Source organism: Bos indicus, chromosome 2, assembly GCF_029378745.1.
Source record: "Bos indicus isolate NIAB-ARS_2022 breed Sahiwal x Tharparkar chromosome 2, NIAB-ARS_B.indTharparkar_mat_pri_1.0, whole genome shotgun sequence".
In the NCBI taxonomy this organism is placed as follows: domain Eukaryota; kingdom Metazoa; phylum Chordata; class Mammalia; order Artiodactyla; family Bovidae; genus Bos; species Bos indicus.
The window spans coordinates 121172677-121193680 of record NC_091761.1 but is presented as its reverse complement, the minus strand read 5'-3'; the positions used below and the strand labels follow the sequence as shown (position 1 = coordinate 121193680).

Genomic DNA, 21004 nt, shown 5'->3' with positions numbered 1-21004 from the left:
TGCCGCCCGCCGAGTCTCCTATATATATGCGCCCGGAGCTCGGGGCGGGGCCGGACATTTAAATGAGCGCCCAATCAAGGGGCGGAGGCGGACCCAGGCCGCGGGCCCCACTTGAACGGTGGGCGACGCTGGCGGTCTGGTCCCCCAACCCACTCGGCTGCCGGGGACAGGTGGGGTCCAGGGCGGGAAGGAGGGAGGCGGGTCCCTACGCGAGCAGAGGGGCTCCTAGAGGAAAGAGAAGGGAACAGTCGTCCCCTCCTCTCACCGTCCACCTCTCAGGGTGGACGCCCTAGCTCCTGGAGTGGCCCCCATCGTCTTGGTCCCGCATTGGCAAGCTCTGTCAGTCTCCCCCTAGAACTGGTCGAAGGACTCACATGCCCAGACTCGTCAGCCGGCGGGCTCCAGAGAATGTGGTCATGGCAGCCGCAGGGCCCTAGCTGGGTTCTGTGCCTCCTCAGGCCTGGAGATGGGTCCGAGGTCCCGTCCACGTGCTGCCTGCCCCACCAGGACGTCTGCCCGGCCGCAGGGTTAGTCTGGTGAGTCTGGTGAGGTCGTCCCTCATCCCTCCTGTCAGTCAGTCGGTGGCCAGTCACACCAAGCCCCCACAGACAAACTCACCTTTGGTCCATCTTATCTCAGACCCATGACAAAGTCCCACCTGGGGTATCTTAGCAGGTATCTCCATCCCCATTAGAAAGCTGAGGAGCCTGAGGCTCAGAGACCTGGACATAACCTGTCTGACTTCAGCACTCCCCAGTCACATCCGCTCCCCTACATCAGGGTTTCCCCCAAGACAGCAGAGGAAGCCCAGGAGGGGGCTCAACAACCCTTAAAACACTCCAGTTCCTCAGGAGGAGGGGCCTTGGATGGTCCCTTGAGGCCAGCCCCCAAGGGCTGCCCAGTCCAGCCTTCACCCCTGCCTGAGTAGGGGAGCCTGGAGACAGGGGCCGGGTGGTGACTGGAAACTGCAGCTGGAGCCTCCTCCAATAGTCCAGGCCAGGGGGAACCCCAGAGTCCTGGCTGGCCCCGGATGTGTGCGTCCGGCTGCTGCCCTCAGCCCCCAGGAGGAAGGAGATGGGGGCTGGCGGAAGCCAAGTGTTGCAAAAGCAAGGCTGTGTGTCCTGGACAGCTCAGCACGGCCCTCCCTTGTTCCCTCCCTCCTACGAGTAAGGTCTCCTGGGAGGCCTGAGGCTGTGAGGTGTGGAGACACCCCAGGGCCTGAGAAATCAGGAACTCCCACAGATCTGACGACAGGGTTGAGATGACTTCTACCTGCAGCGCTCACTCCTGTAGCCTCCACCCCCACCCCTACTCAGAGACTACAGAATGCTCTTGGCTTCATTAACGCCCTGTTTTTCAGAGTGGACAGATTCAGAAAGGGAAAATGACATGTCCAAGGGTACACAGCAGATACCAGTAACTGAGGGTAAGACAGAGTTTGGAGAGACCTGTAAAAAGGGGCTGTGGGCTATAAGGAAAGTCCTGGAAGCAGTCTCTCTTGAGATCTGGGGCTGCCTGGTCAGAGTGGGAGGCAAGAAAAGCCAGCTCTTGGGTCGGGAAGGCGCACCATGCCCTACGGCAACTCACTGACAGGACAGTGACTTCTCCACCCCTGCCAGTAAGGGATGGACATCGTGACCCGCATTTCTGTCTTGACCACAATAGGGGACCCACAATGCTGCCAGGCGCTGCCAGCTCCGGCTGGCAGAGCTCAGATGAAGGCTGTGTGAGTCCTGGAGGGGTGGGAGTCAGAGGTTAAGATCCCGAGGCCCCTGGTTTCCAGGCTCTGCTCTGGTGGGGATGAGTGGTGCATAGTCAGGATGATCCCGGGAGGAGAGGGGAGCCATCAGGGGCTAAAGGATCCTGAGTCCCCAGAGCTCCAGAAGGAGGCTGGTCCACAAGGGAGCCCTGCATCCCCCACCAGACATGAAAGGAGGCTGAGGAGGGGGACCTGAGAGCTGAATCTCTCAGCAAATCCAGGTCCCAGCTGAATTCAGCTTCTGGAAGGGGGAAGAGGCTTGGGATGCTGCGGGGGTGAGTGGGGGTGGTACGGCAGCCCCCACAGCCCCCTCCATCCACACTGCAGCTCCTTTCTCCCCAGCTGCTGCCAGCCCAGACAATGCGCCCATTGTTCTGTATCTCCAGGGGCCTGTGTGCAACTGTGTGTGTCTGTTTCTCTCTGTGTGTGACTGTGTATTGCTCTGTATCTGTCTGTGTGTGAGAGACTTTGTGACTCTGGGTATATGTGTGCGTGTGACCAGGTGTGTACTTTTGCAGTTGTGTGAGTCCGCATCTTTGTTTGGCAGTGTGTATTAAGGGTGAGAGAGAGAGGCTTGGTGACTCTTGATGACTTTCTGAGACTTTCTGGGTGTGTGTGCCTGTCTGTCCTTGAGGTTGGGTTGGTGACTGGCTGTGACTGCGTGTGTGACTATGAGTGTATGTGCATGAGAGAGTGACTACTTTGTGTTCGTGTGAGTGGCTGTGTGTGCCTCCATGGGTCAGCTCGAGGTGATCAGGGCCTTTGAGATGAGAGCTTTTGCCAGGACAGAGTGGCAGGGGCAGGAGGAGTGGGCACTCTGAGATGGGCAGGGGAAGGGAAGCTGAGAGACTAGACCTTTCCCACATCTTCCATCTGTCCCAGTTCTCCCATAAAGGCTCAGACCCTGGTCCTGGCCTGAGATGCTCCTAGTCCCCATGGACAGAAGGGAGTGGGACCCCAGGAGAGCCCTGAAGGTTGTGGGGGGGAGGACAAAAGAGAACACCACCTCATAAAGACCGCTCTGGGGGCATGGGAGGGTCCTGTGGTGGAGATCAGATTAGACACTAGGTGAGATGTGAGTGGGCAGGATCTTATCAGGAATGGAGGACAGGCCTTCCAAGGGGAGGGACCAGCATATGCCAAGGCCTGGAGAGGGGAAGAGATACCAGAGGACAGCTAGGTCCCAGTGGAGACCTCAGGAATGGTGACTTGGAGCAGCCCATTTCCCAGCCCCAGGGTCCCCATCTCCTTCCAGGGAGGATCACCTGGACCCAGAGACTTTATAGTTCTAGCCCCAGCTCTGCCTTCCGCTTTAACTGTCAGCCAGTCCTCTCTCCTCTCGGGCCTCAGTTTACTCATCTGTACAGTGACAGCTTGGCCTCTGTGATTCAAGTGCACAGAGACTGGAGTTCCTCCTTCTGCTCCTACGTGGCAGAGTGTCAGCTGTGAGTCACATCGGGCCCCTGCCCGCAGGGGTTTCCCAATGGGGAGGCTGGCAACGCCTTAAGAGGAGAAGAAAGAGCCAGAGCAGGGTCAGATGAGAGACCTGTGGGTTGCATGGAAGAGGGCCCTCTGGGAGGGCCAAGGGATGGAGGAAAAGCTTCCAGTAGCACAAGGGAACAGCAGATGGTCTGTGTGGAGTGGGGATGAAGGCAGAAGCCTGTTCTAGAGCAAAGTTAAAGAGACAGGGTTCTAGGATCTGGGGACTGGCTGGTACAGGGATGGGGTGGAGACATGGGAGTGAAGATTTCTGAGTTTTCTGTTTGGGGTCCATGATCTCATCACTTAGATAGGGAATCAGAGGAAAACTAAAGCTGGAAGGGGGTTGTGGAATTTAACCTTGTTGAGTCTGAGGTGTCCAGAGAAAATTTGGGGGGCCATTCAGGAGGTAGCCTGTATGCTTCAGCACATAGGCATGTGATCATGTTTCCTAAGCCAAAGACCAAGCCTCAAAGGCCAGGGTCTGGCTAGTGACCTTAAAGGGATAACAGACAGAAAGTTTTAAGTCAGAACTGACCCCAGGAAATCTGGATCTCTGGTTGCTGCTAGTAAGAGGGTGACTGGAGCCAAGCAGTGCATGAGGTCACCCAGGAAGTCCTGGGGCAGTGGGAGCTCTGCCATTAGCCAGGCCAGCAGCAGGAGAGGGCCCCAGGGAGGGAGTCAATGGGAGGGGGAGGAGAAACCCTAGAGCACAGAATCATGGGGATCCTTGACCACTCGGGAGAGTTTTGAAAAGGGAGGAATGACCAACAGTAATAATCATAGCTGCTACCAAGACATGCCTGCTATACCACGTTACTGCATGATCCAGTGTTCCCCTCTATAGAGGACTCTGAAGCCCAGCCAGGTGGAGGGTTCATTAAGCAGAAGAGGAGGAGGTCAGGTCTAAGAGAAAGTGGTTTCCAGGAGCTCTGAGGAGCGGCCTCCACAAAGGGTCTCGCTGCTTCTGGTTTGGGAGGAGCCATTAGGGATGTCAGCAGGGACAGCATGGCAGCTGCAGGACCGGGATCCCTGGAACTGGACTCCCCAGCACCCTGGGTATGCTGGATTCTGGCTGGGTTGTTAGCAGGCCAGTCCTGGGCCTGGAACCTGAGTCTGGATACTGGGCACCTCAGGGACTCTTCCCTGGGACCCACCATCCAACCAGTCACCACATCACAGAAACAAGACATCTGGAAAGTTCCCTTTCAGGATTTTAGGCCACTCAGCCCTTTTATTTCTCCCTTTCACTCCCTCTTCCCCTGGGGGGTGTGTGTGTGTGTGTGTGTGTGTGTGCGTGTGTGTGTGTTGGCAGTGGTTGTGCAAACTGGACAGGATCCAGCCACTATCTAATAGAGCTGTCTCTCTGGGGCTCAATTTCTCCAATAGCTAAGAGGTGTGTAATCCCAGCTCACCTGCCTATCTCCCCCAGGCTCAATGAGGTCACCAGAAAATCAACCCAGTTCTGGGCTGCCCATGGCCTCTCCCTTGCCCCCGCCCCTCCCCTTTTCCCAACTTTCAGTTTCTTTTCAGATCCTCAACACCTTTAGGGGGAAGAGGCGGCCAAACCAGTGGAATGTGGATTGCTAACAAGTTTCCAGCCAAAATCCCCCATTTAGGGGAAGTCCTTTTAAAAGGGAAACTGAAACTCTCTCCTAGTCCAGTGCCAAGTCCCACCCCTTCCTCTCCACACTGCTCAGATCTTGCCCCATCACCTCTTCCATTCAGCCTCCTCCCCCAAATGATTTGGATCCAAGTTCCAACCACCTTCCAGCTTTGTGACTCTGGACAAGTCCCTTCCCCTTACTGAGCCTCAAAATGCCCGCTCCATACAGCAAGGACATCCGGCACCACTTGGGGTTGTGGCAAGGGTTCAGTCTCTGACTAGACAAACCTTCAAAGTCAACGATGTGGTGTTGGAGAAGACTCTTGAGAGTCCCTTGGACTGCAAGGAGATCCAACCAGTCCCTCCTAAAGGAAATCAGTCCTGAATATTCATTGGAAGGACTGATGCTGAAGCTGAAACTCCAATACTTTGGCCGCCTGATGCAAAGAACTAACTCATTGGAAAAGACCCTAATGCTGAGAAAGGTTGAAGGTGGGAGGAGAAGGGGATGACAGAGGATGAGATGGTTGGATGGCATCACCGACTTGCTGGACATGAATTTGAGTAAGTTCTGGGAGTTGGTGATGGACAGGGAAGCCTGGCATGCTGCAGTCCATGGGGTCTCAAAGAGTTGGACACAACTGAGCAACTGAACTGAACTGAACTGAAGGGTTCAGTAGGTATTGTTGTGTTGAGGCAATGTTAGTGGTAAAGAACTGGCTCCATCATGTCTCAGCTATGTGTCTTTAGGCCTGCTCTGAGCCTCAGTCTCCATATCTGTAAAATAGGAATGATGATTATACCCATTTCTCAGGGTTATTGTGAGATGAACGACCTAATATCATGACATAAAGCCCTAAGAACTAAGCACCTGAGGTGCCCAGCATGTGGGAAAAGTTGACAATGTTCCTAAGTGTGATTACGTGAAATCCTGGGCCAGGGCCATTCTCTTCCCTTCCTACCCTAGAGAGAGGAGGTGGGTATCTAGGACTGCCCTGGGATAACCTTGTATTCCCTCCATCAACTTTCTTCCTGGGCAGGTGGTGGAGGGACTGTTCAAAGGATGCTGAAGTGTTCAGAGGGAAATTTACTGGGCTCAATCAGTTCCTTAAATGGTAAAGGAATCTGCCTCTCCCCAGAACCCTGAGGATTCTCTTCCTTTTCTCTCACACTCCAGAAGTATCCCCCAGGGACCTTCTTTTAGTGATTTTTCCCAGAAAAGACATACTCTGGACACCCCTTGACGTGCACATCATCTGTCTCCTCGCAGCTCCTCCTCACATTCTCCTTCCCTCCCATCTGTCTGCATAGGGGGGTCTGGCATCTCTGGGGACCAGCCTGCAATGCTCCAGATTGTGCCTCAGAGATGGGACTCCCAGCTTCACTTCCCTTCTCTTTCTTCTTGGCCTATTGATCTTCAACTCTCTTGGCTTTTTAGGTCCTCAGGGCTGATCTTCTCCTACCTCAGGGCCTTTGAACAGTCTGTTCCCTCCACCTAGAATGCCTCTTTCCACTTCTCTACTTGCTGAATTTCTGCTCTTCTCTTTCTCTCTCTCTTTTTCTTGCCATGTGGCATATGGGATCTTAGTTCCCTGACCAGGGATAGAACCCATGCCTCCTGCAGTGGAAGCGTGGGCTCTTATTACCCACTGGATCACCAGGGAAGTCCCTCTGCTTTCTCTTAAACCACTCCCAAGGACTTTCCAGATTCCCCAGGAGGAAGAGATGGCTCTCCCACCACACATTCCACACTCCTGGGCTGAGAGTTCCCACTACTCAGCTGCCCAAACCAGGAACCTGGTGCTGCATAACCAGGCCACCGCCATCAGCTCATCCTCCTCCATCTCCATCTCCACGATTGGCCCTTCTCACCTGGACCTGGGCCATTTCATGAGCCTTCTCACTTGTCTCTCTGCACAAGTCCAGCCCCTCCATTCATTCTCCTCTACCTGAGAATTACTTTCCAGTAGGGGGTGCTCAATGAATAATCTGTTGACAGATGGAGTAAATGAGTGAAGGAATGAATGAAAGAAATGTAGAATCAAACACATCCCGCTTGGCTTCAAACCTTTCTGTGGCTCCCTACTGCCCTCAGAGGAAAGTCTGTGCCTTACATTTGAGATCCTCACTGATTCCCCATAGCACACTCTGGGCTTTCCCCCAAGACCTAGCCTGCTCGCCTTCCTCTATTCACCTGGAATTGTCTTTCTTCTCTGCTATGTAAGAAGGGATGTTGAAATAATCCATGATGGGAAGAGATGGTAGGAACCCGCACTAAAGAGAGAGGGGAGAGTGAGCCAACACCAACACTTCCTGGGTTAGACTAGACTCTGTCCTCAGGGCTGGGGACTACGAGCAGGGCCTTGGAGCTTCAGTTTGAGATGCCTATTAGCTTCCCCGTGGAGACATCAGGCTGGCAGTTAATAGATCTATGAGCCTGGACTCCAAAGGAGAGCTTTGGAGGCCTCCCAGATTTGAAGCCACAGGACTGGACGAGATCCACTGAGAGAAGTGGCTCAAGAAGACACCACCAGGGCCTCTCCAGCATTGAGACTCTGGATGGGGAGCCAGCAGGTGGATTCAGCTCATGGGCAGAGAAGTGAAGAGAACCAGGAGCAGGGTATCCTGAAGACTGAGGGAGGAAATGGCTTCTAGAAGGAGTGTGTGATCTGCCAGGTCAGATGCTGCTGAAGATGGAGGAAGACAGAGGAGGAGAGATATAGAGGGGTTTGGGGGGCAGAAGTAACAAGTCTTAACAAAAGACAGGATGATGGGAGTCAGGAGGGAGGGCCAAGGATGGTGCCTGAGAGTCTGGCTTGGGAAATGGGGGGAAGGAGGTGCCAAGTTGCACACAGGAGGTCGAGAGGAGGAGCAGTGGGGCACCACAGAAATGGAGAGGTCAGCTTTGGACAGGTTAAGTCGAGGTGCCTTTGGAATGTTGTTAGGATCTAGGCATCTGGAATGAAATCTGTGTTGGAGAGAAGATCCCTGTATGTGTGTGTCTATCTGTCTCTGTCTCTCTTCTCTGTCCTTCTCTATGTGTATCTATAGGAGAATCTGTATGCTGACCATTATGAAATCTCTATCTTCAGCCCAGATCTCTCCAGAACTCTGGCTCCCTTGGAGACCACCCTGGATGTGCCACAGGGACCTACAAGACACAGAACAACAGGCTCAGGACACAGATCAAAAAAGGACAGAGTTGGAGGCAAGATAAAGCAGGGAACGGTTGGTCAGACTGGTCCAGACAACAGTGAAGGTGGCCTGAACTAGCAAGGGCAGAGGGCAGAGGTGGAGATAAAGTGCAGAGACATTCAGGGAGTGGAGAGCACCAGAGATGGGGGCGAGGTTCCGTTGGAGGGAGGGGGGCTAGAGGAGGAAGGGAGCCGACTCTGGGTATGGGAAGTGGGGGCTGCTGTCCTGCAGTTACCTGTTAATATGACTGAGACATCCCCCCAAAAGGACAGGGGATGGGTCACAAGTGAGTCTTATGAAGGGGGAGTGGGATGCTGTTGACCACAGAGCAGTTGAGTCAGGGTACCTGCCCAAAGATGGCTCAAACCATCAGTCCCCTCTGCCAGATCCCTGCAGGGAGGCTTGAGCTGATCCACTCCCAGCCTCAGTCCCAGGTAGGACCTGCAAGAGAGTGCAAAGGGGACAGGGACAGTTGCCTAGGGCTTTGGACCTATCTGAGGGCCGGAGACCACTCATTGCCCACCAGAGTGGACTCTGAGACCCTGGGAGGGCTGTAGGCCTAGAGATGCCACGAGGGGATCATGTTCCTCCCTTGCTTTAAACCTTTCCATGGCTCTCTACTTCCTCCCAGAGCATGTCCAACCCCTCGTCCTGGCTTTCAAGGTCCTAGAAGCTCCAGGCCCAGCTAGCTCCACCTTAGGCAGAGAGCCCTGGCTGCCAATCTCATGGTTCCCTCAGCGGGATGACAGCTTCAACAACACCACTGCAGCCTGCAAATCGCCAAACCTTTCTCCGTGCTGCCAGTTCTGCTTGGATTGCTACTTCCTGTGTAGCACCCAGGGCCTGCCTATCTGTGGAGACTCAACTCAAGGAACTCCTCCAAGGCTTTCCTGGGGGTCTTCCCTGGAAGCCCAGTGGTTAAGACTCCGAGCTTCCACTGAAGGGGGCATGGGTTTGACCCCTGATCTCTAGTCAGGGAATTAAGATCCCACATGGCATGTAGTACGGTTAAAAAAAGAGGGTGGTGGGGGGTTTCCTGACCTCACAGAGGAATCACTATGCCCCAAACAAACTAATGTCACCCTCCTGTGGCACCTTACTGAGCTAGCGTATGCCTCTGCCTTTTTCTATGACCTGCGAGAGTCTGGGGAGCTAGAACACATTGGGTTCACCCAGCGTACCCCATGGGGGTCATGGGTGCAGTGGGACATTCAAGGGTGGCTGCAAAGGTCCTCCCAGCTCTGTGGGTTCAGTCTAACTCAGTGTGTGTGGCTGGGGAGGACACAGATCATTACCCCCCAAAGTAGGGAGAGCCAGAGAGCTCTTTATTTGGTCAGTGAAGGGCGGGAACACAGAGATACAGGAGAGGGCAAAGGGACAACCTTCACCCACAGAAAGGGGACAGAGGACTCTGCAGTGCTCCCGGGCCATCTTCCTGCTCATCCTGGCTTGGCACAAGTTAGCCTCGGGACCATCATGTGATGAACCTGAAGCTGTCTCCCCAAATTCCTGGAAATCAGACATCAGTGACACTCCTCTGGGACCTGGGGCACAGGGTGTGCAGCTGAGCACACCAGACTGTCCTGGCTCCTGTGCAGCTCTACTGTGAACTTGTGGGTGTCCTTGGACAAGTCACTTAATGGCTCTGAGCCTCAGTCTCCTTATATGTGGATAATGGGAACATCAATGGTACCTACCTCAAGGGTTGTGATGAAGCATGAAAAGTTTTAGCATAATAACTGGCCGAAAGTAAATGTGGAATAAATATTAAGTGTTATGATTATAACTATTTTATCAAGAGACCTGGGTTGTGGTCTCAGTTCTGCCCTGTTTTCCTCTCTGGACCTGCCTGAGTTTCCATCTATAAAATGGAATGTTGAAGGATTAAAAGAAATAATGGATGTGGCAGAGGCTCCTAAGATCCGTGATCGTCTTTGCCCCTCTGAGGTTCCCCTCCCTGTGGTTGCAGAGGGGTTGCCACCTTCACTCTGTCAGGTTTTTACTGGGCTCTCTGTCCAGGCAGGATCTGCTGCCACAGGGCCAGCCCATCTCCTCCCCTCTGTCGGTGGGGCAGAATGAGAGGAAAGGGCTGTGGTTGCCCCAGCAGGGACTGTGGTTAGACAGAACGAAGGACTTCCTTCCGGACTGCAGGATGCTATCCTGGGAAGGAGCCAGAGATCGTGGGACTGAGGCTGCTGAGGGGAGGGGTTGCTTCCAGGGGAATGTCCAGACCAGGCAGGTTAGGCCAGAGTGGGCCAGTGGAGTGAATCAACTCAGCAGTGACCTCACTTCCAGAGACCTTGGAGGGCCCTATTGAAACCCATCTCATCCCCACTCCCCTATCCCAACCCACCACCCCTGGCTCCCAACATCAGAGAGACAACAGAAAAGAACAGAGACATAGCCAAAGGGGTATTACAAGATAGATAGCTAAAGGCAAAGGGCCACCCAAGAGACAAACATGCAGGCTGTTCCCTCCAGCCAGAACATTCTTCCCGGAGTCTGAAGTGGCTGCTCTCTCACCCTTCAAGCCTTGATCTACAGTTACCTCCTCAGATAGGACCTCCTGGCCAACCCATCCATTAATGCACCCTTTAGTGAGCCCCTGTTATGAGTCAGGCATTGTTCTAGATCTGTGAACAAGACACAGGTTGTGCCCTCTCCATACAACACAGCACTTGGCCCACTTCATCCTTCTCAAACACAGCACGGTGTTTATCTCTGACTTCTCTTTATTGTTGTTTCCCCATCAGAATGTAAGCTCCATGAGGGAGCCTCAACTATTCTTTTCACCAATTTGAACTCAGTGATTCAGAATATAAATCTGACACAACCCTCTAAAATAGGCCCTGATAAATACTTGCTGAATAAATGAATGGACACAGAGACCAGGGACAGAGACACAGAGAAACAGAACCATGTGCAGAAGTGATGCAACATTCAGAGATGCCCCCAAATGTGAAGCACACACAGACACACGGGGGAGTGTCCTTCAAGCAGACCAATTCACTTAGGTCATTCAGCTTGGTCACCAAGCCTGGGGCTGGGGTCACTCTTGTCCTGAAACTGACCCAGTTGGTGGCCAAGGGCATGATCTATTCTGGTTTCCACACTCCCTGCGCTGGGCTCAAGTTGGCATTGTGTTTGAAGAGCCCTCTTTGAAACTCTATTCTACCCCTTTAGTTGTCTTTTGATGAACAGAACTTTTAATAGAGACGAATCTGTCAATCTCCTTTAAAAATATCTGTGGTGGTTTGAAAAGGGCAGGGATGAATAACCCCGCAGAAACCCCACGCCCAGCCCGCGGGGCCTTTCTCACTGCGGTTCATTCCCTCTGGGTCCTCGAGTCTGGAAGGCAAGGCGGACTGACCTCGTGTCCGGGCATCACCCTTCCCCACCCCTACCTCCGCCAGGCCCCGCCTATAGGCCCGCCCCTCCGAGGTCGCGCCCTCTTTGGGCCCCGCCCTTCACCGGCTCTCGGGGATGCCGGGGAGCTAGATCTCCCTTCTTCCTGCCCAGGTATTCGTAGTTAATATTCTGCCACCTGTGCTTCCACCTAGGGAGGAAAAACTGGGCCGCCAGGACGGGGCCAAATCCCACTCGCTCTGGGATTACGCCCACTGCCTTCCGTGGACAGTTGCTTCAGGCCCCGCCCTTAACCACCCAGTTCCGCTCCCTCCTCTCTCTCCCAGGCACAGTCAAGCCAGCCTATCCAACCCCTGACGGACCCTCGGGTCTGAGGATCCGCCCCTTCCACAGACCCCGCCCCCGCCGTAGGCTCCGCCCCTCCATCCGAGGCCCTCCGCCCCGCCCTCCCGGGGGCCTCCGCCTCCGCCCCGCCCCGCCCCGCCCCGCCCCGCGCGCTCACAGGAGGCGCGGGCCCGCTCCGTAGCAGCTGGGCCAGTGCACCTGGGCCCCGTCCGCCACCCCAGTGGCCCCCGGCAGCAGTAGCAGGTTGTGCGCGGGCCAGCGCCAGGAGGTGCCCGGGGGGCGGCTGCCCTGCGGGCTCATCCAGTAGTCGCCCAGGCTTCGGCGGGTCGCGGGCGCCAACAAGACCGGGCTCCGGCAGCCCTAGAAACATAACTCCTAGTCCAGGCAGTAAGGGGGCGTGGCCTTGGGGCGCCCGTAGGGGAGACAGGGCAGCGGTCACCCCAGGAGGCGCGGCACGCTGGGAGGAGGCGGCCGCCTCGGATCAGACGCGTCGGGGCGAGGGTCGGGATCACTCCTGGCCCATGCTGGGGAGAAGGGAGATTGGAGGCCCCTCTCAGGATCTTCCCAAGGACCTGCGCTCCTCCTCCCCCCAAGCTGCCAGACCCGGGGCCTTTATCTCGCCGGCACCCTCCTCTGGACCCCTTCACCAGGACAGAAGAAAATTCACCACCAAGTGGGCAGTCTCGGTGAATAGCATAGTGTCCAGGCCGCCTGGTCCTCTTCGGCCTCTTTTAATACCTGCTGGGACGTGGAGGGGGAGGCCTGAAAGCCCATATTCCCCTCGGGCCCCGCTGTTTTTAGCAGGAGGCCTCAGCTGCCAGAGAGGAGTGGGGCGGCACCAGGCCCTCTGGCGGGGTCTAGTCGGTGGTCTTTCTTCACCAGCCGCTTCAAGGGGCGGGGGTTGGTCACCACTGCCGGGGGATTCCCTGAGACGCTAGTCCCACAGGGTCAGGGACAGAAAGACAAGGACAGAGGCAGCAAGAGGGGCCCAGGAAAGGTCAGCTGCTGTTTGGATCAACCCTTCCTTTTATTTCAACCAGGGGCCTCCATCTTCTGCTTACACACCCCTGATGGTGTGCTCAGGCAGACGCCACACCTCAAAAGGCCTCACTGTTTCCAGGCTTCAGAGCTCCCCACCTCTGTCTCCCTGGCCCTTACAGGAGCCTTTCCCTTGCTCCAGGAAACTAAATCAGAGGCAGAAAACTCCTCAGCCAACTCTAGTTCAGAATTCTTATCTGGAAGCCAGGGATGAGTCTGTGGGTCTTCACTAAACTGTCTGCCAAGTTCAAATACACATATATTTCTGGAAGGAATCTAGAAATCTAGAAAGGGTCCCTGACACCTGTCCCACCCTCCTGTCCCCTCAAAAAGTTAAAAACCCTAACCTAAGTTTTTTTGCAGAAAGGGAAACAGATTCAGAAAGGGACAGTGAAAAGCCAGTTTGCTCTGCCTGCCCCTACAAAGGGTGAGACAACTTCCCTGTGCCCTTGTCCTGCTCAGGGCATGGGGTTCAGGGCTCATAGCCCAGGCTGGGCCCTGCTCCCCCACCCCCTGGGGAACATGTTGGCCCTGTGCCCTTTCCTACACTGCCAGTTTGGGCTGTTTCCCCCAGTGACTCACACTGGCTGCTGGGAAGAGTGGGCAGCTATTCGGAGTCCCCGGAATCCTGTACAGGCTTGTCACCACCCTCCCCCCAGTTGTGTGGCCATATTTGGGGATTTCACCTTCTCTTTTCTCTCCTTGGGGAATTTCCCTCCTCTCATCCCTTCCTCCTTTCCCTGTCTCCAACCTCTGACTCCCTGATGGCTCTTTCCCAGCAGCAAACAAACAGGCTCTAGTCTTTCCTATCTTTGAAAAAGAAGAAAGCCTTCCTTCGACCCTGGGTCCTTCTCCAGCTCCCCTTCACAGCCAAGATTCTTGCAAGAGTTGTGTGCACATGTTGTTTCTACTTCCCCACCCTGCCCCTGCAATCTGGCTCCCTCCCTCACCATTCCACGGGAACAGCTCCTCAAGGTCACCACTGACCTCCTTGTTGCTAAATCCCAGGGATGCTCATGAGTCATTATCTGACTTGACCCTTTAGCAGTGACCGACTTTGACACAAACACTCTTTCCTATTTGAAATATTTTTGGGCCTTTGTTTTTCTGAACACTGCAGTCTTGACTTATTTACTATCTTACAGGTTGCCGCCATGTGGCAAATTTCTCATCTGTTGCTCACTGCCTAACCATGGGTGTTCTTGGGCCTTGTAAGTATGTCCCAGGGATCTTGTCAGTTCCTGTGCCTTTAATGCCCACCTTTGTCAGAGACTCACTTCTCTCTCCCATACTCCTCTTCCCTTCCCCAAGACCTGTCTCCTGGCCCCCTTCTTCTGGATGTCGCACTTCACAGAAGACATGCCCCATACCTGTCCCTCCCATGTTCCCCAGCTTGGCTGTTTCCTCCGTTGCCTGAACTGGAAATCTGGGCTTGGTTCTAGATTCTTCCCTGTCTCTACATTTTTATAGTCAAGCAGTTACAAAATCCTGTCCTCTCCAGGATGTCTAAAATGCAGTTGCTTTTCTCCATCTCCTCTGCTCACACCTGGTCCAAGGCCCCATCGCCTTTTATCTGGGAGGTTGCAGCTTCCTGAATGATCTCTCTGCTGCTACTTGCCATCTCTTCCAGGGTCTGTTCTTACAGAGCAGCTACGGCTGTCTTTCCAAGACTTGAATGTTTCCCTCTTCACAGTGTCATCAGCACTATGTTCATCGTGGCACAGACCAGTCTCGGGGTTGGGGATATTTCCCACCGCCCTGTCCTTGTGTGGGTAACCGCATCTCATTTTAGTTTCAGGGTCAGTTCCTTAGGGAGGCCATTCCAGATCCCCCAACTGCCTCTGCTATTCCTTCACCTCACCGCTCTCGGCCTCTCCTCTGTGGACCCATCAAGCCATTGTTCAGTAGCCAGTCTAATGACAGCCATTCTACCAACTCCTGAGCCCTTCCATTCTTGGCCCCAGGATGTCAGGATGAATACGACACAGCCTCTGCCCTTGGTGAGTCTGTAGTGTAATGGGGTAAATAGGCATTCAGCAAGGATCAGGGAAGAAGTGAGTACACAGTGGGAGGATCAGGGAAGAAGCGAGTACACAGTGGGACAAGCAGCTGCTCTGGGAGGGAACGGACAGGTGGTCAGAGGAACCTTCTTTGAGGACTGACAATTGGTGGAGATCTGAGGGGTAAAGTGAGTGAGGAGGCTATTCCAGGCAGAAGGAATAGCATGTTGAAAGGTGGAAAGAAGGTTTTGTGAACTCAGGGGTGTCCTCGTGGTTGGGCAAGTGATGTAAAGGAGCCATTGGTGAGATTTAAATAGGAGAATTACATGGCTGGGTTGTGGTCTTTATAGAATAATTCAGGGCTGGAGGAATCAAGCAGGGAAGGAAGTACAAGACCATATGACCAGTTAGAAGGAGACTTCCTTGCAGAGGCTGTGGGTTTGATCCCTGGTCAAGGAACCAAGATCCCACAGGCTGCAGAGCAACTGAGCCTCTGTGCCACAAGTAGTGAGCCCAAGTGCCACAACTAGAGAGTCTGTGCCACAAATAGTGAGCCCATGTGCCACAATGAAAGATCTCACATGACACAGTGAGGATCCCAGGGGCCACAATGAAGACCCAACTCAGTCAAATAAATCAATAAAAAGTATTAAAAAAAAAAGAAAAAAATAGGTTGGGGGGCCGCTGGAGTAATCCAGATGAGTAGCAATTGGAGTCTGATTCAGGGCAATACAGTAGAATTAGAGAATCAACTGTGGGCACCTGGACTGGGGCCTGGGGAAATGAGAGGGAGTGAGAATGATTCCAGTGTCTTCACCCCAAGGGAGGGTGCGGAGAGGACCGTGGATCCCTGTGGGGTCCAACCCACTGATCTACCTGGTGTCAGATTGCCTGATGTCTCCCAATGGCCCTCATCCATGCTTTTTCCTAGAGGAGCAAGTGGAGTGTCAAGAGGTAGATGGCTGCTAAGAAGGCCTAGGAGAAGGAGGCAGATGGGCGGAGGAAAAGGAAGTTGGGTCAGGGTTCGGATGTGATGAGGTTTCAAGGAAAGTGGCATCTGGGGTTTCCTCAGAGTCGGGAAATTCCACTGTCTCTGGATTCACCTCCCCCATTCCTTCTTTAATTAATCAATTAATTTTTACTTTTGGTTGCTCTGGGTCTTTGTTGCTGCATGTGGGTTTTCTCTAGTTGCGGTACGTGGGCTTCTCATTGTGGTGGCTTGCCTTGTGGAGCACAGGCTTTAGGGTGTGTGGGCTTCAGTAGTTGTGTTCAGGCTTAGTTGCTCCATGGCATGTGGGATCATCCCAGACCAGGGATTGAACCCGTGTCCTCTGCACTGGCAGGTGGATTCTTATCCACTGTCCCGCCAAGGAAATACCTGCCTTCCACTCCCCGCCGCCAGTTCTGAGGTGCTCAAACTCAGGGCCAGTCCTTAGGAATCCTGGAAGCCTTTTAGGGGCTGTGAGTCTATATCTGAAAAGCCACAATGCCCTGACAGGTCCCCAGGATTCTAGAGAGTCACTAACATCAGTGTGCACTTCCCATAAACTGGCCTAATGCCCGTCACCTGCATGATCCCCTGCAGTCCTCACATTAACCCTTGAAGGCATGTAGCTTTCTATCCCCATTGTACATACTAGTCTTCCAGGGTTAAGGGACTTGCTCAAATTTAAACAGCTAAAACCATGCACAAAGAGGATTTGAACCAAGGTTTGACTGACATCAGAGTCCGTGCTTTTAACTCCTGTGCTATATTAAGCCTGTCGACCCCTTGGTTGATTGGCTCAGTAAAGGGAGGAGGCTTTGTGGGGGATTTGCTTGTGGTTGGGGTGGCTGCCCCCCTCTCATATCAAGCAATGAGAAAGGGTAGTGCTGACGTCAATTGTTGCCATGGCAATACAGCAACCCTTTCCCTGCCATCTCCATGGTAACCTGAGGGGGGGGTCCATCTGTACTTCGCCCCCTCCTTCTAAAAGAGGGTCCCTTAGGGAGGGGCTGGCTAATAAGGTGTTTGAGAGAGAAGTCGGGGAAAGCAGGGATTTGAGTATCCTTCTTTGACTGGGCCCCTCCCCATTCCTCAGGCATAAAATGAGGCTGGGATGTGGGGGTCCTGCTTTGGGGTCTGCATGCATGCTAAGTTACTTCAGTCATGTCTAACTCTTTGCAACCCCATGGATTGTAGCCCACCAGGATCCTCTGTCCATTGGGATTCTCCAGGCAAGAATACTGAAGTGTGTTGCCATTCCTTTCTTCAGGCGATCTTCCAGACCCAGGGATTGAACTCACGTCTCTTACGTCTCCTGCATTGGCAGATGGGTTCTTTACTACTAGCGCCACCTGGGTAGCTTTGGGTCTGGGGACAGCTTTATCCTCTAGAGTGAGGAAGGCAGTTCTGCTTTTCCTACCTGGGGACTCCCCTGAAAATGCCCCCTGCTCCCAAGTTCCTTAGCTCCTGAGCAGGACTGATAGGAACCTGACAAAGGGAGGCAAGAGAGATTCCAGATACCCAGCCCTTGGGGACATGGCTAGCTGGCTCTCTGCTGCCCCTTGAAGCCAAAGGCAGTGTCCTTTTTTGCTCAGTGCTAGCTGTGCCTGAGATTCCTGTCTGGTGCATGACTTTACTGAAACCTTCCACCAGATGTTATTAGCCCTGTTTTACAGATTTGGAAAGAGACTCAGAGAGGCTAAGTAATTAGCCCAAGGTTGCACAGCTAGTAAATGACAATCAGGACTCAAATCTAGGACTAGAGTTTAGGCCAGTGGTTTTTCCTGGGGGAAAAAGGAAGAAGCAACAGAGAACATGATGGAAAAGGAAAAGAAAAATAGTCAAGTGACCCCGGTTGGAGCCTGGCACTCTACCTGTCACCTACAGAACAAGTTCAAACACAAGGTCTCCCTCATCCAGCTTCTCTTCTGTTAACTCATCCCTGGGTCCCTTGAATTCTGAGCTCTCCAAGGGGAAGGGACCTGTCACCACCTGGTGTGGCCCAGGTAGGTGTTAGTGAAAGTTGGTTGAACTGAATTCCTTAAACTTCCCTGCCTCCAGGCCTTTGCCCACGGTATTCCTTCCACCTGGAATGCCCTTTCCTCTTGCTCCTGGCCATTTTAGAGCTATCTAGCTCCAGAGTCTGGCCTATTGGCAAGGTGTTTGTCCGTATTTTTTGTTATCCCTCACTAACCAAACAAATGAAAGTGGCAGTGAGTTTTTGATTTCCCCTCTTCTTTTTTGGCCACGTCTCACAGCTTGTGAGATCTCAGTTCCCTGACCAGGGATTGAACCAGGGCCATGAGAATGAAATGCCGTTATCCTAACCACTAAGGAAACTCCCAGGCAGTAAGTCTTTTTTTTTTTTTGAAGGAAAGGAGGGTTCCAGAAGCCTAGAGAAAGGAAATGAGGGAGATAAGAGAGAAAGGAAGAATGGGAAGAATTCTGCCTCTGTGGGCTGGGAAGGTCCATAGAGATCAGCTGGTGCTTTTATTTTTTTTAAGCCAGTGAGGAAATGGGTCCAGAAGGAAGGGACCTGCCTCCCATCAGGTCATTGCCAGGCCACGTGAATTTCATGAGAGTTAAGGGTCATGTTTGTCAGTTTTATGGCTGACGTCCTGCACAGGCCTGGCTAGTAGACCTGTATTGACTGAGACAGGCACAAAACCTGAAAGAGAACCCAGTGGCCTAACTCCTGGTCACACTTTCCAAGGCTCCTCATTGCCATGGAGCTGTATTGTTCCCTGGCCCCTATCAAACTCTCTATCCATTGTTTTTCAGGCTTCTTTTCCTCCCAGGGGTACTTGATCATTGCATAAGCAGTCTCTGCTCCTGAAATGCTTTTTTCTCCATCATTACCCGTTATTTTCTAGTCTAGCGATGCTGTCAATCACCTGACTGTGCTTGCACCTCAAGGATAGGTTTACCTGTGGCTCAGCCTGGTCAACTGTAGTCTTCCATCTCTCTGACAGTGGTAACTGGCCCAAAGAATATGCTTGTGATTTGGGCCAAACACGGGCCAATCACTGCCCTTCCCAGGAATAGATACATCATGTTGGGGGAAGCAGCTCTCCCCTCCTGGGATTTATTTTTAGGTGGTGGTGGGCTGTGTTGTGTGGTATTTGGGATCTTCATTCCCCACTCAGGTATTGAACTTGTGCCCCCTGCAGTGGAAGTGCAGAGCCCTAACCACTGGACTGCCAGGGAATGCTGACTTCCCAGGACTTCGAAGCTGAGGCAGCCATGTTCCCTGCCCAGAGGAGATAATCAGGGATGTATGTGCGTGCATGCCTGCTCAGTCGCTTCAGTCGTGTCCAACTCTTCGCAACCCTGTGGACTGTAGCCTGCCAGGCTCCTCTGTCCATGGGATTCTCCAGGCAAGTAGGTTGCCATGTCCTCCTCCAGGGGATCTTCCTGACCCAGGATCCAACCTGCATCTCCTGCATTGGCAGGCGGGTTCTTTACCACAAGCACCACCTGGGAAACCCCACGTTGAGTCAAGTGTCCTTAAATCTCAGGGGACAGGAGACTGAGCCTGACCTTTGGGTTACGTTTTTTTTTTTTCTGATATTAAAATAATACAGGGTTCATTAAAGCAAAATTAGAAGGTGGGAAATACTCATTCAGCCTCCAGGCAGCCCTCCTGTCATGGGCTCCTCCTAGGGATGCATTTTGCTGCCTGAAGTCTGAGGCCGCTGAGGAGTGCACTAGCATCACCAGCCACCTGGGGGGCCCCAGCCAAGGGCCCAAGTGGCTTAAGACTCAGTTCCCTCACCTGTAAAATAGGAATAAGAAATCAGTTTTTCAAACGACTTCTTCCCCAGTCTCTCTCTGACCCCACCAGTCCTTAGGAGAAACCAGGGGTCGAGATGGTGGGGGCAGCCCCTAATCCCTCCAACAAAGCCAGAGAGACTCAGGGTCACAAAACAGAAGGCAGCAAAACCAAACTCCATCTTTGGAGAATTAAATGGGCCCGGGGTAGGTGGCCATTCTCTTTATTCTGAGTTGTCTGTCCATCTCCTCCAGTCTCAAGCTTTTCTGGGCCCCCAGAGTCCAGAACAGTAATGCTGATTTTCCTGGAGAGACAAAGGGGAGTGTCGGGGAGAAGGATGAGGGCAGCGCCCAAGCAGAAGCACGGCCCTGGAGGGCGTCGTGACCAGTGAAAAAAAAAGGGGAGGGTTTGGTGCCCAGCCAGAAGCAAGCCGACCCGGAGGGAAGGGCGGGCCCCTGGGGCTGGGCCCAAGGGAGGAAGCAGCAGAGGGAAAGGTGATATTGGATGGGGCGGAGCAGCCGGCGGGCCCGAGCCGACGGGATAAGAGAGACACGGCCAGCCGGAGTGGAAAGAACAGTTTATGCTGTGATTTATTAAAATGTGCATCATTCTTTTATTTTAAAATGTGCATCATTGTCTCGTGCTCGGCGCGCGCGCGACCTCAGCGTGGTGGCCCGCAGCGGGCCCCGTCCCCGCCCGGCTCCCGCGGAGCCGCCGTGCGCAGGCGCACTCAGGTGGCGCGGGCCCGGGGGCTCCCGCCCATGGCCAGGTAGACGTCGATGGGCATGTGCAGCAGCGTCAGGCAGTGGCAGCCGGGGCAGCGTCGAAGCGGCCTGCGGAAAGCGGGGTGCGACAGGGGGCGCTGAGGCGGCGGCCGGCCCCATCCTGTAGGGGGCGCATCAGTCCTAGAGGTTCGGCCGTGGGTGCGGGTTGGTCTGGGGACCGAAAACCGGCAGGGGAGGGGCCGCGGGCAGGGGCGCTGGCCTCACCTGACCGGGTTGTGCTCCGTAGCTACGGGCTCCGGGCTGTCCTGGGACTCGGGGGCGGCGGCAAGGCCAGGGGAGTCTCCGGCCTCAATGGGGAATCTCCGACCCTGCGGGGGCTCCTGGGCACTCATGTCCAGGCCCCGGGGCGCTCTGCGCGGGGAGTGGCGGTCAGGCCGCTCCCGGGCCGCCGGGCACCCCCTCCCCGCGCCCGCCCCCCGGGCCGTTGCTCACCTGCCGGAGGCCGAGGCCAGTCCCAGGCTGGAAGCAGCTGCCCGAGCCCTGGCCGCGGGAGGACGCTCCGGTCCAGGCGGAGCCGGGCAGGTGTCTGCGGCGCGTCCCGGCCCGGGCGTCGAGGGGGAGGGCTGCATTGTGACCCGGGCCGCGGCGCGCTGACCTCACAGAACCCGTTCCTCCACCCGGGAGAACCCCGCGCCGCCCGGGCACTTAGCGCGGCGGCGAGCCGGGAGCTGGAG

General features: G+C 54.4%; 1 protein-coding gene and 1 long non-coding RNA gene across 2 annotated transcripts; one reads left to right on the top strand and one right to left on the bottom strand.

Annotated features, from left to right (window-relative positions):
• The first annotated feature begins 11921 nt into the window (after positions 1-11921).
• On the top strand, positions 11922-20033 carry LOC139177873 (uncharacterized). The gene is made up of 3 exons (XR_011562342.1): positions 11922-13215; positions 13934-13999; positions 14581-20033. It is a non-coding gene; the product is annotated as an uncharacterized lncRNA (long non-coding RNA).
• An 84-nt stretch (positions 20034-20117) lies between these two features.
• Positions 20118-20899, bottom strand: FAM229A (family with sequence similarity 229 member A). Its single transcript, XM_019984295.2, has 3 exons — positions 20763-20899; positions 20535-20681; positions 20118-20378 (listed from the first exon to the last, which is right to left on the bottom strand). The coding sequence occupies exons 1-3, from the start codon at positions 20897-20899 to the stop codon at positions 20276-20278; spliced, it is 387 nt and encodes a 128-aa protein (XP_019839854.2). The 3' UTR covers positions 20118-20275.
• Between the last annotated feature and the right edge of the window lie 105 nt (positions 20900-21004).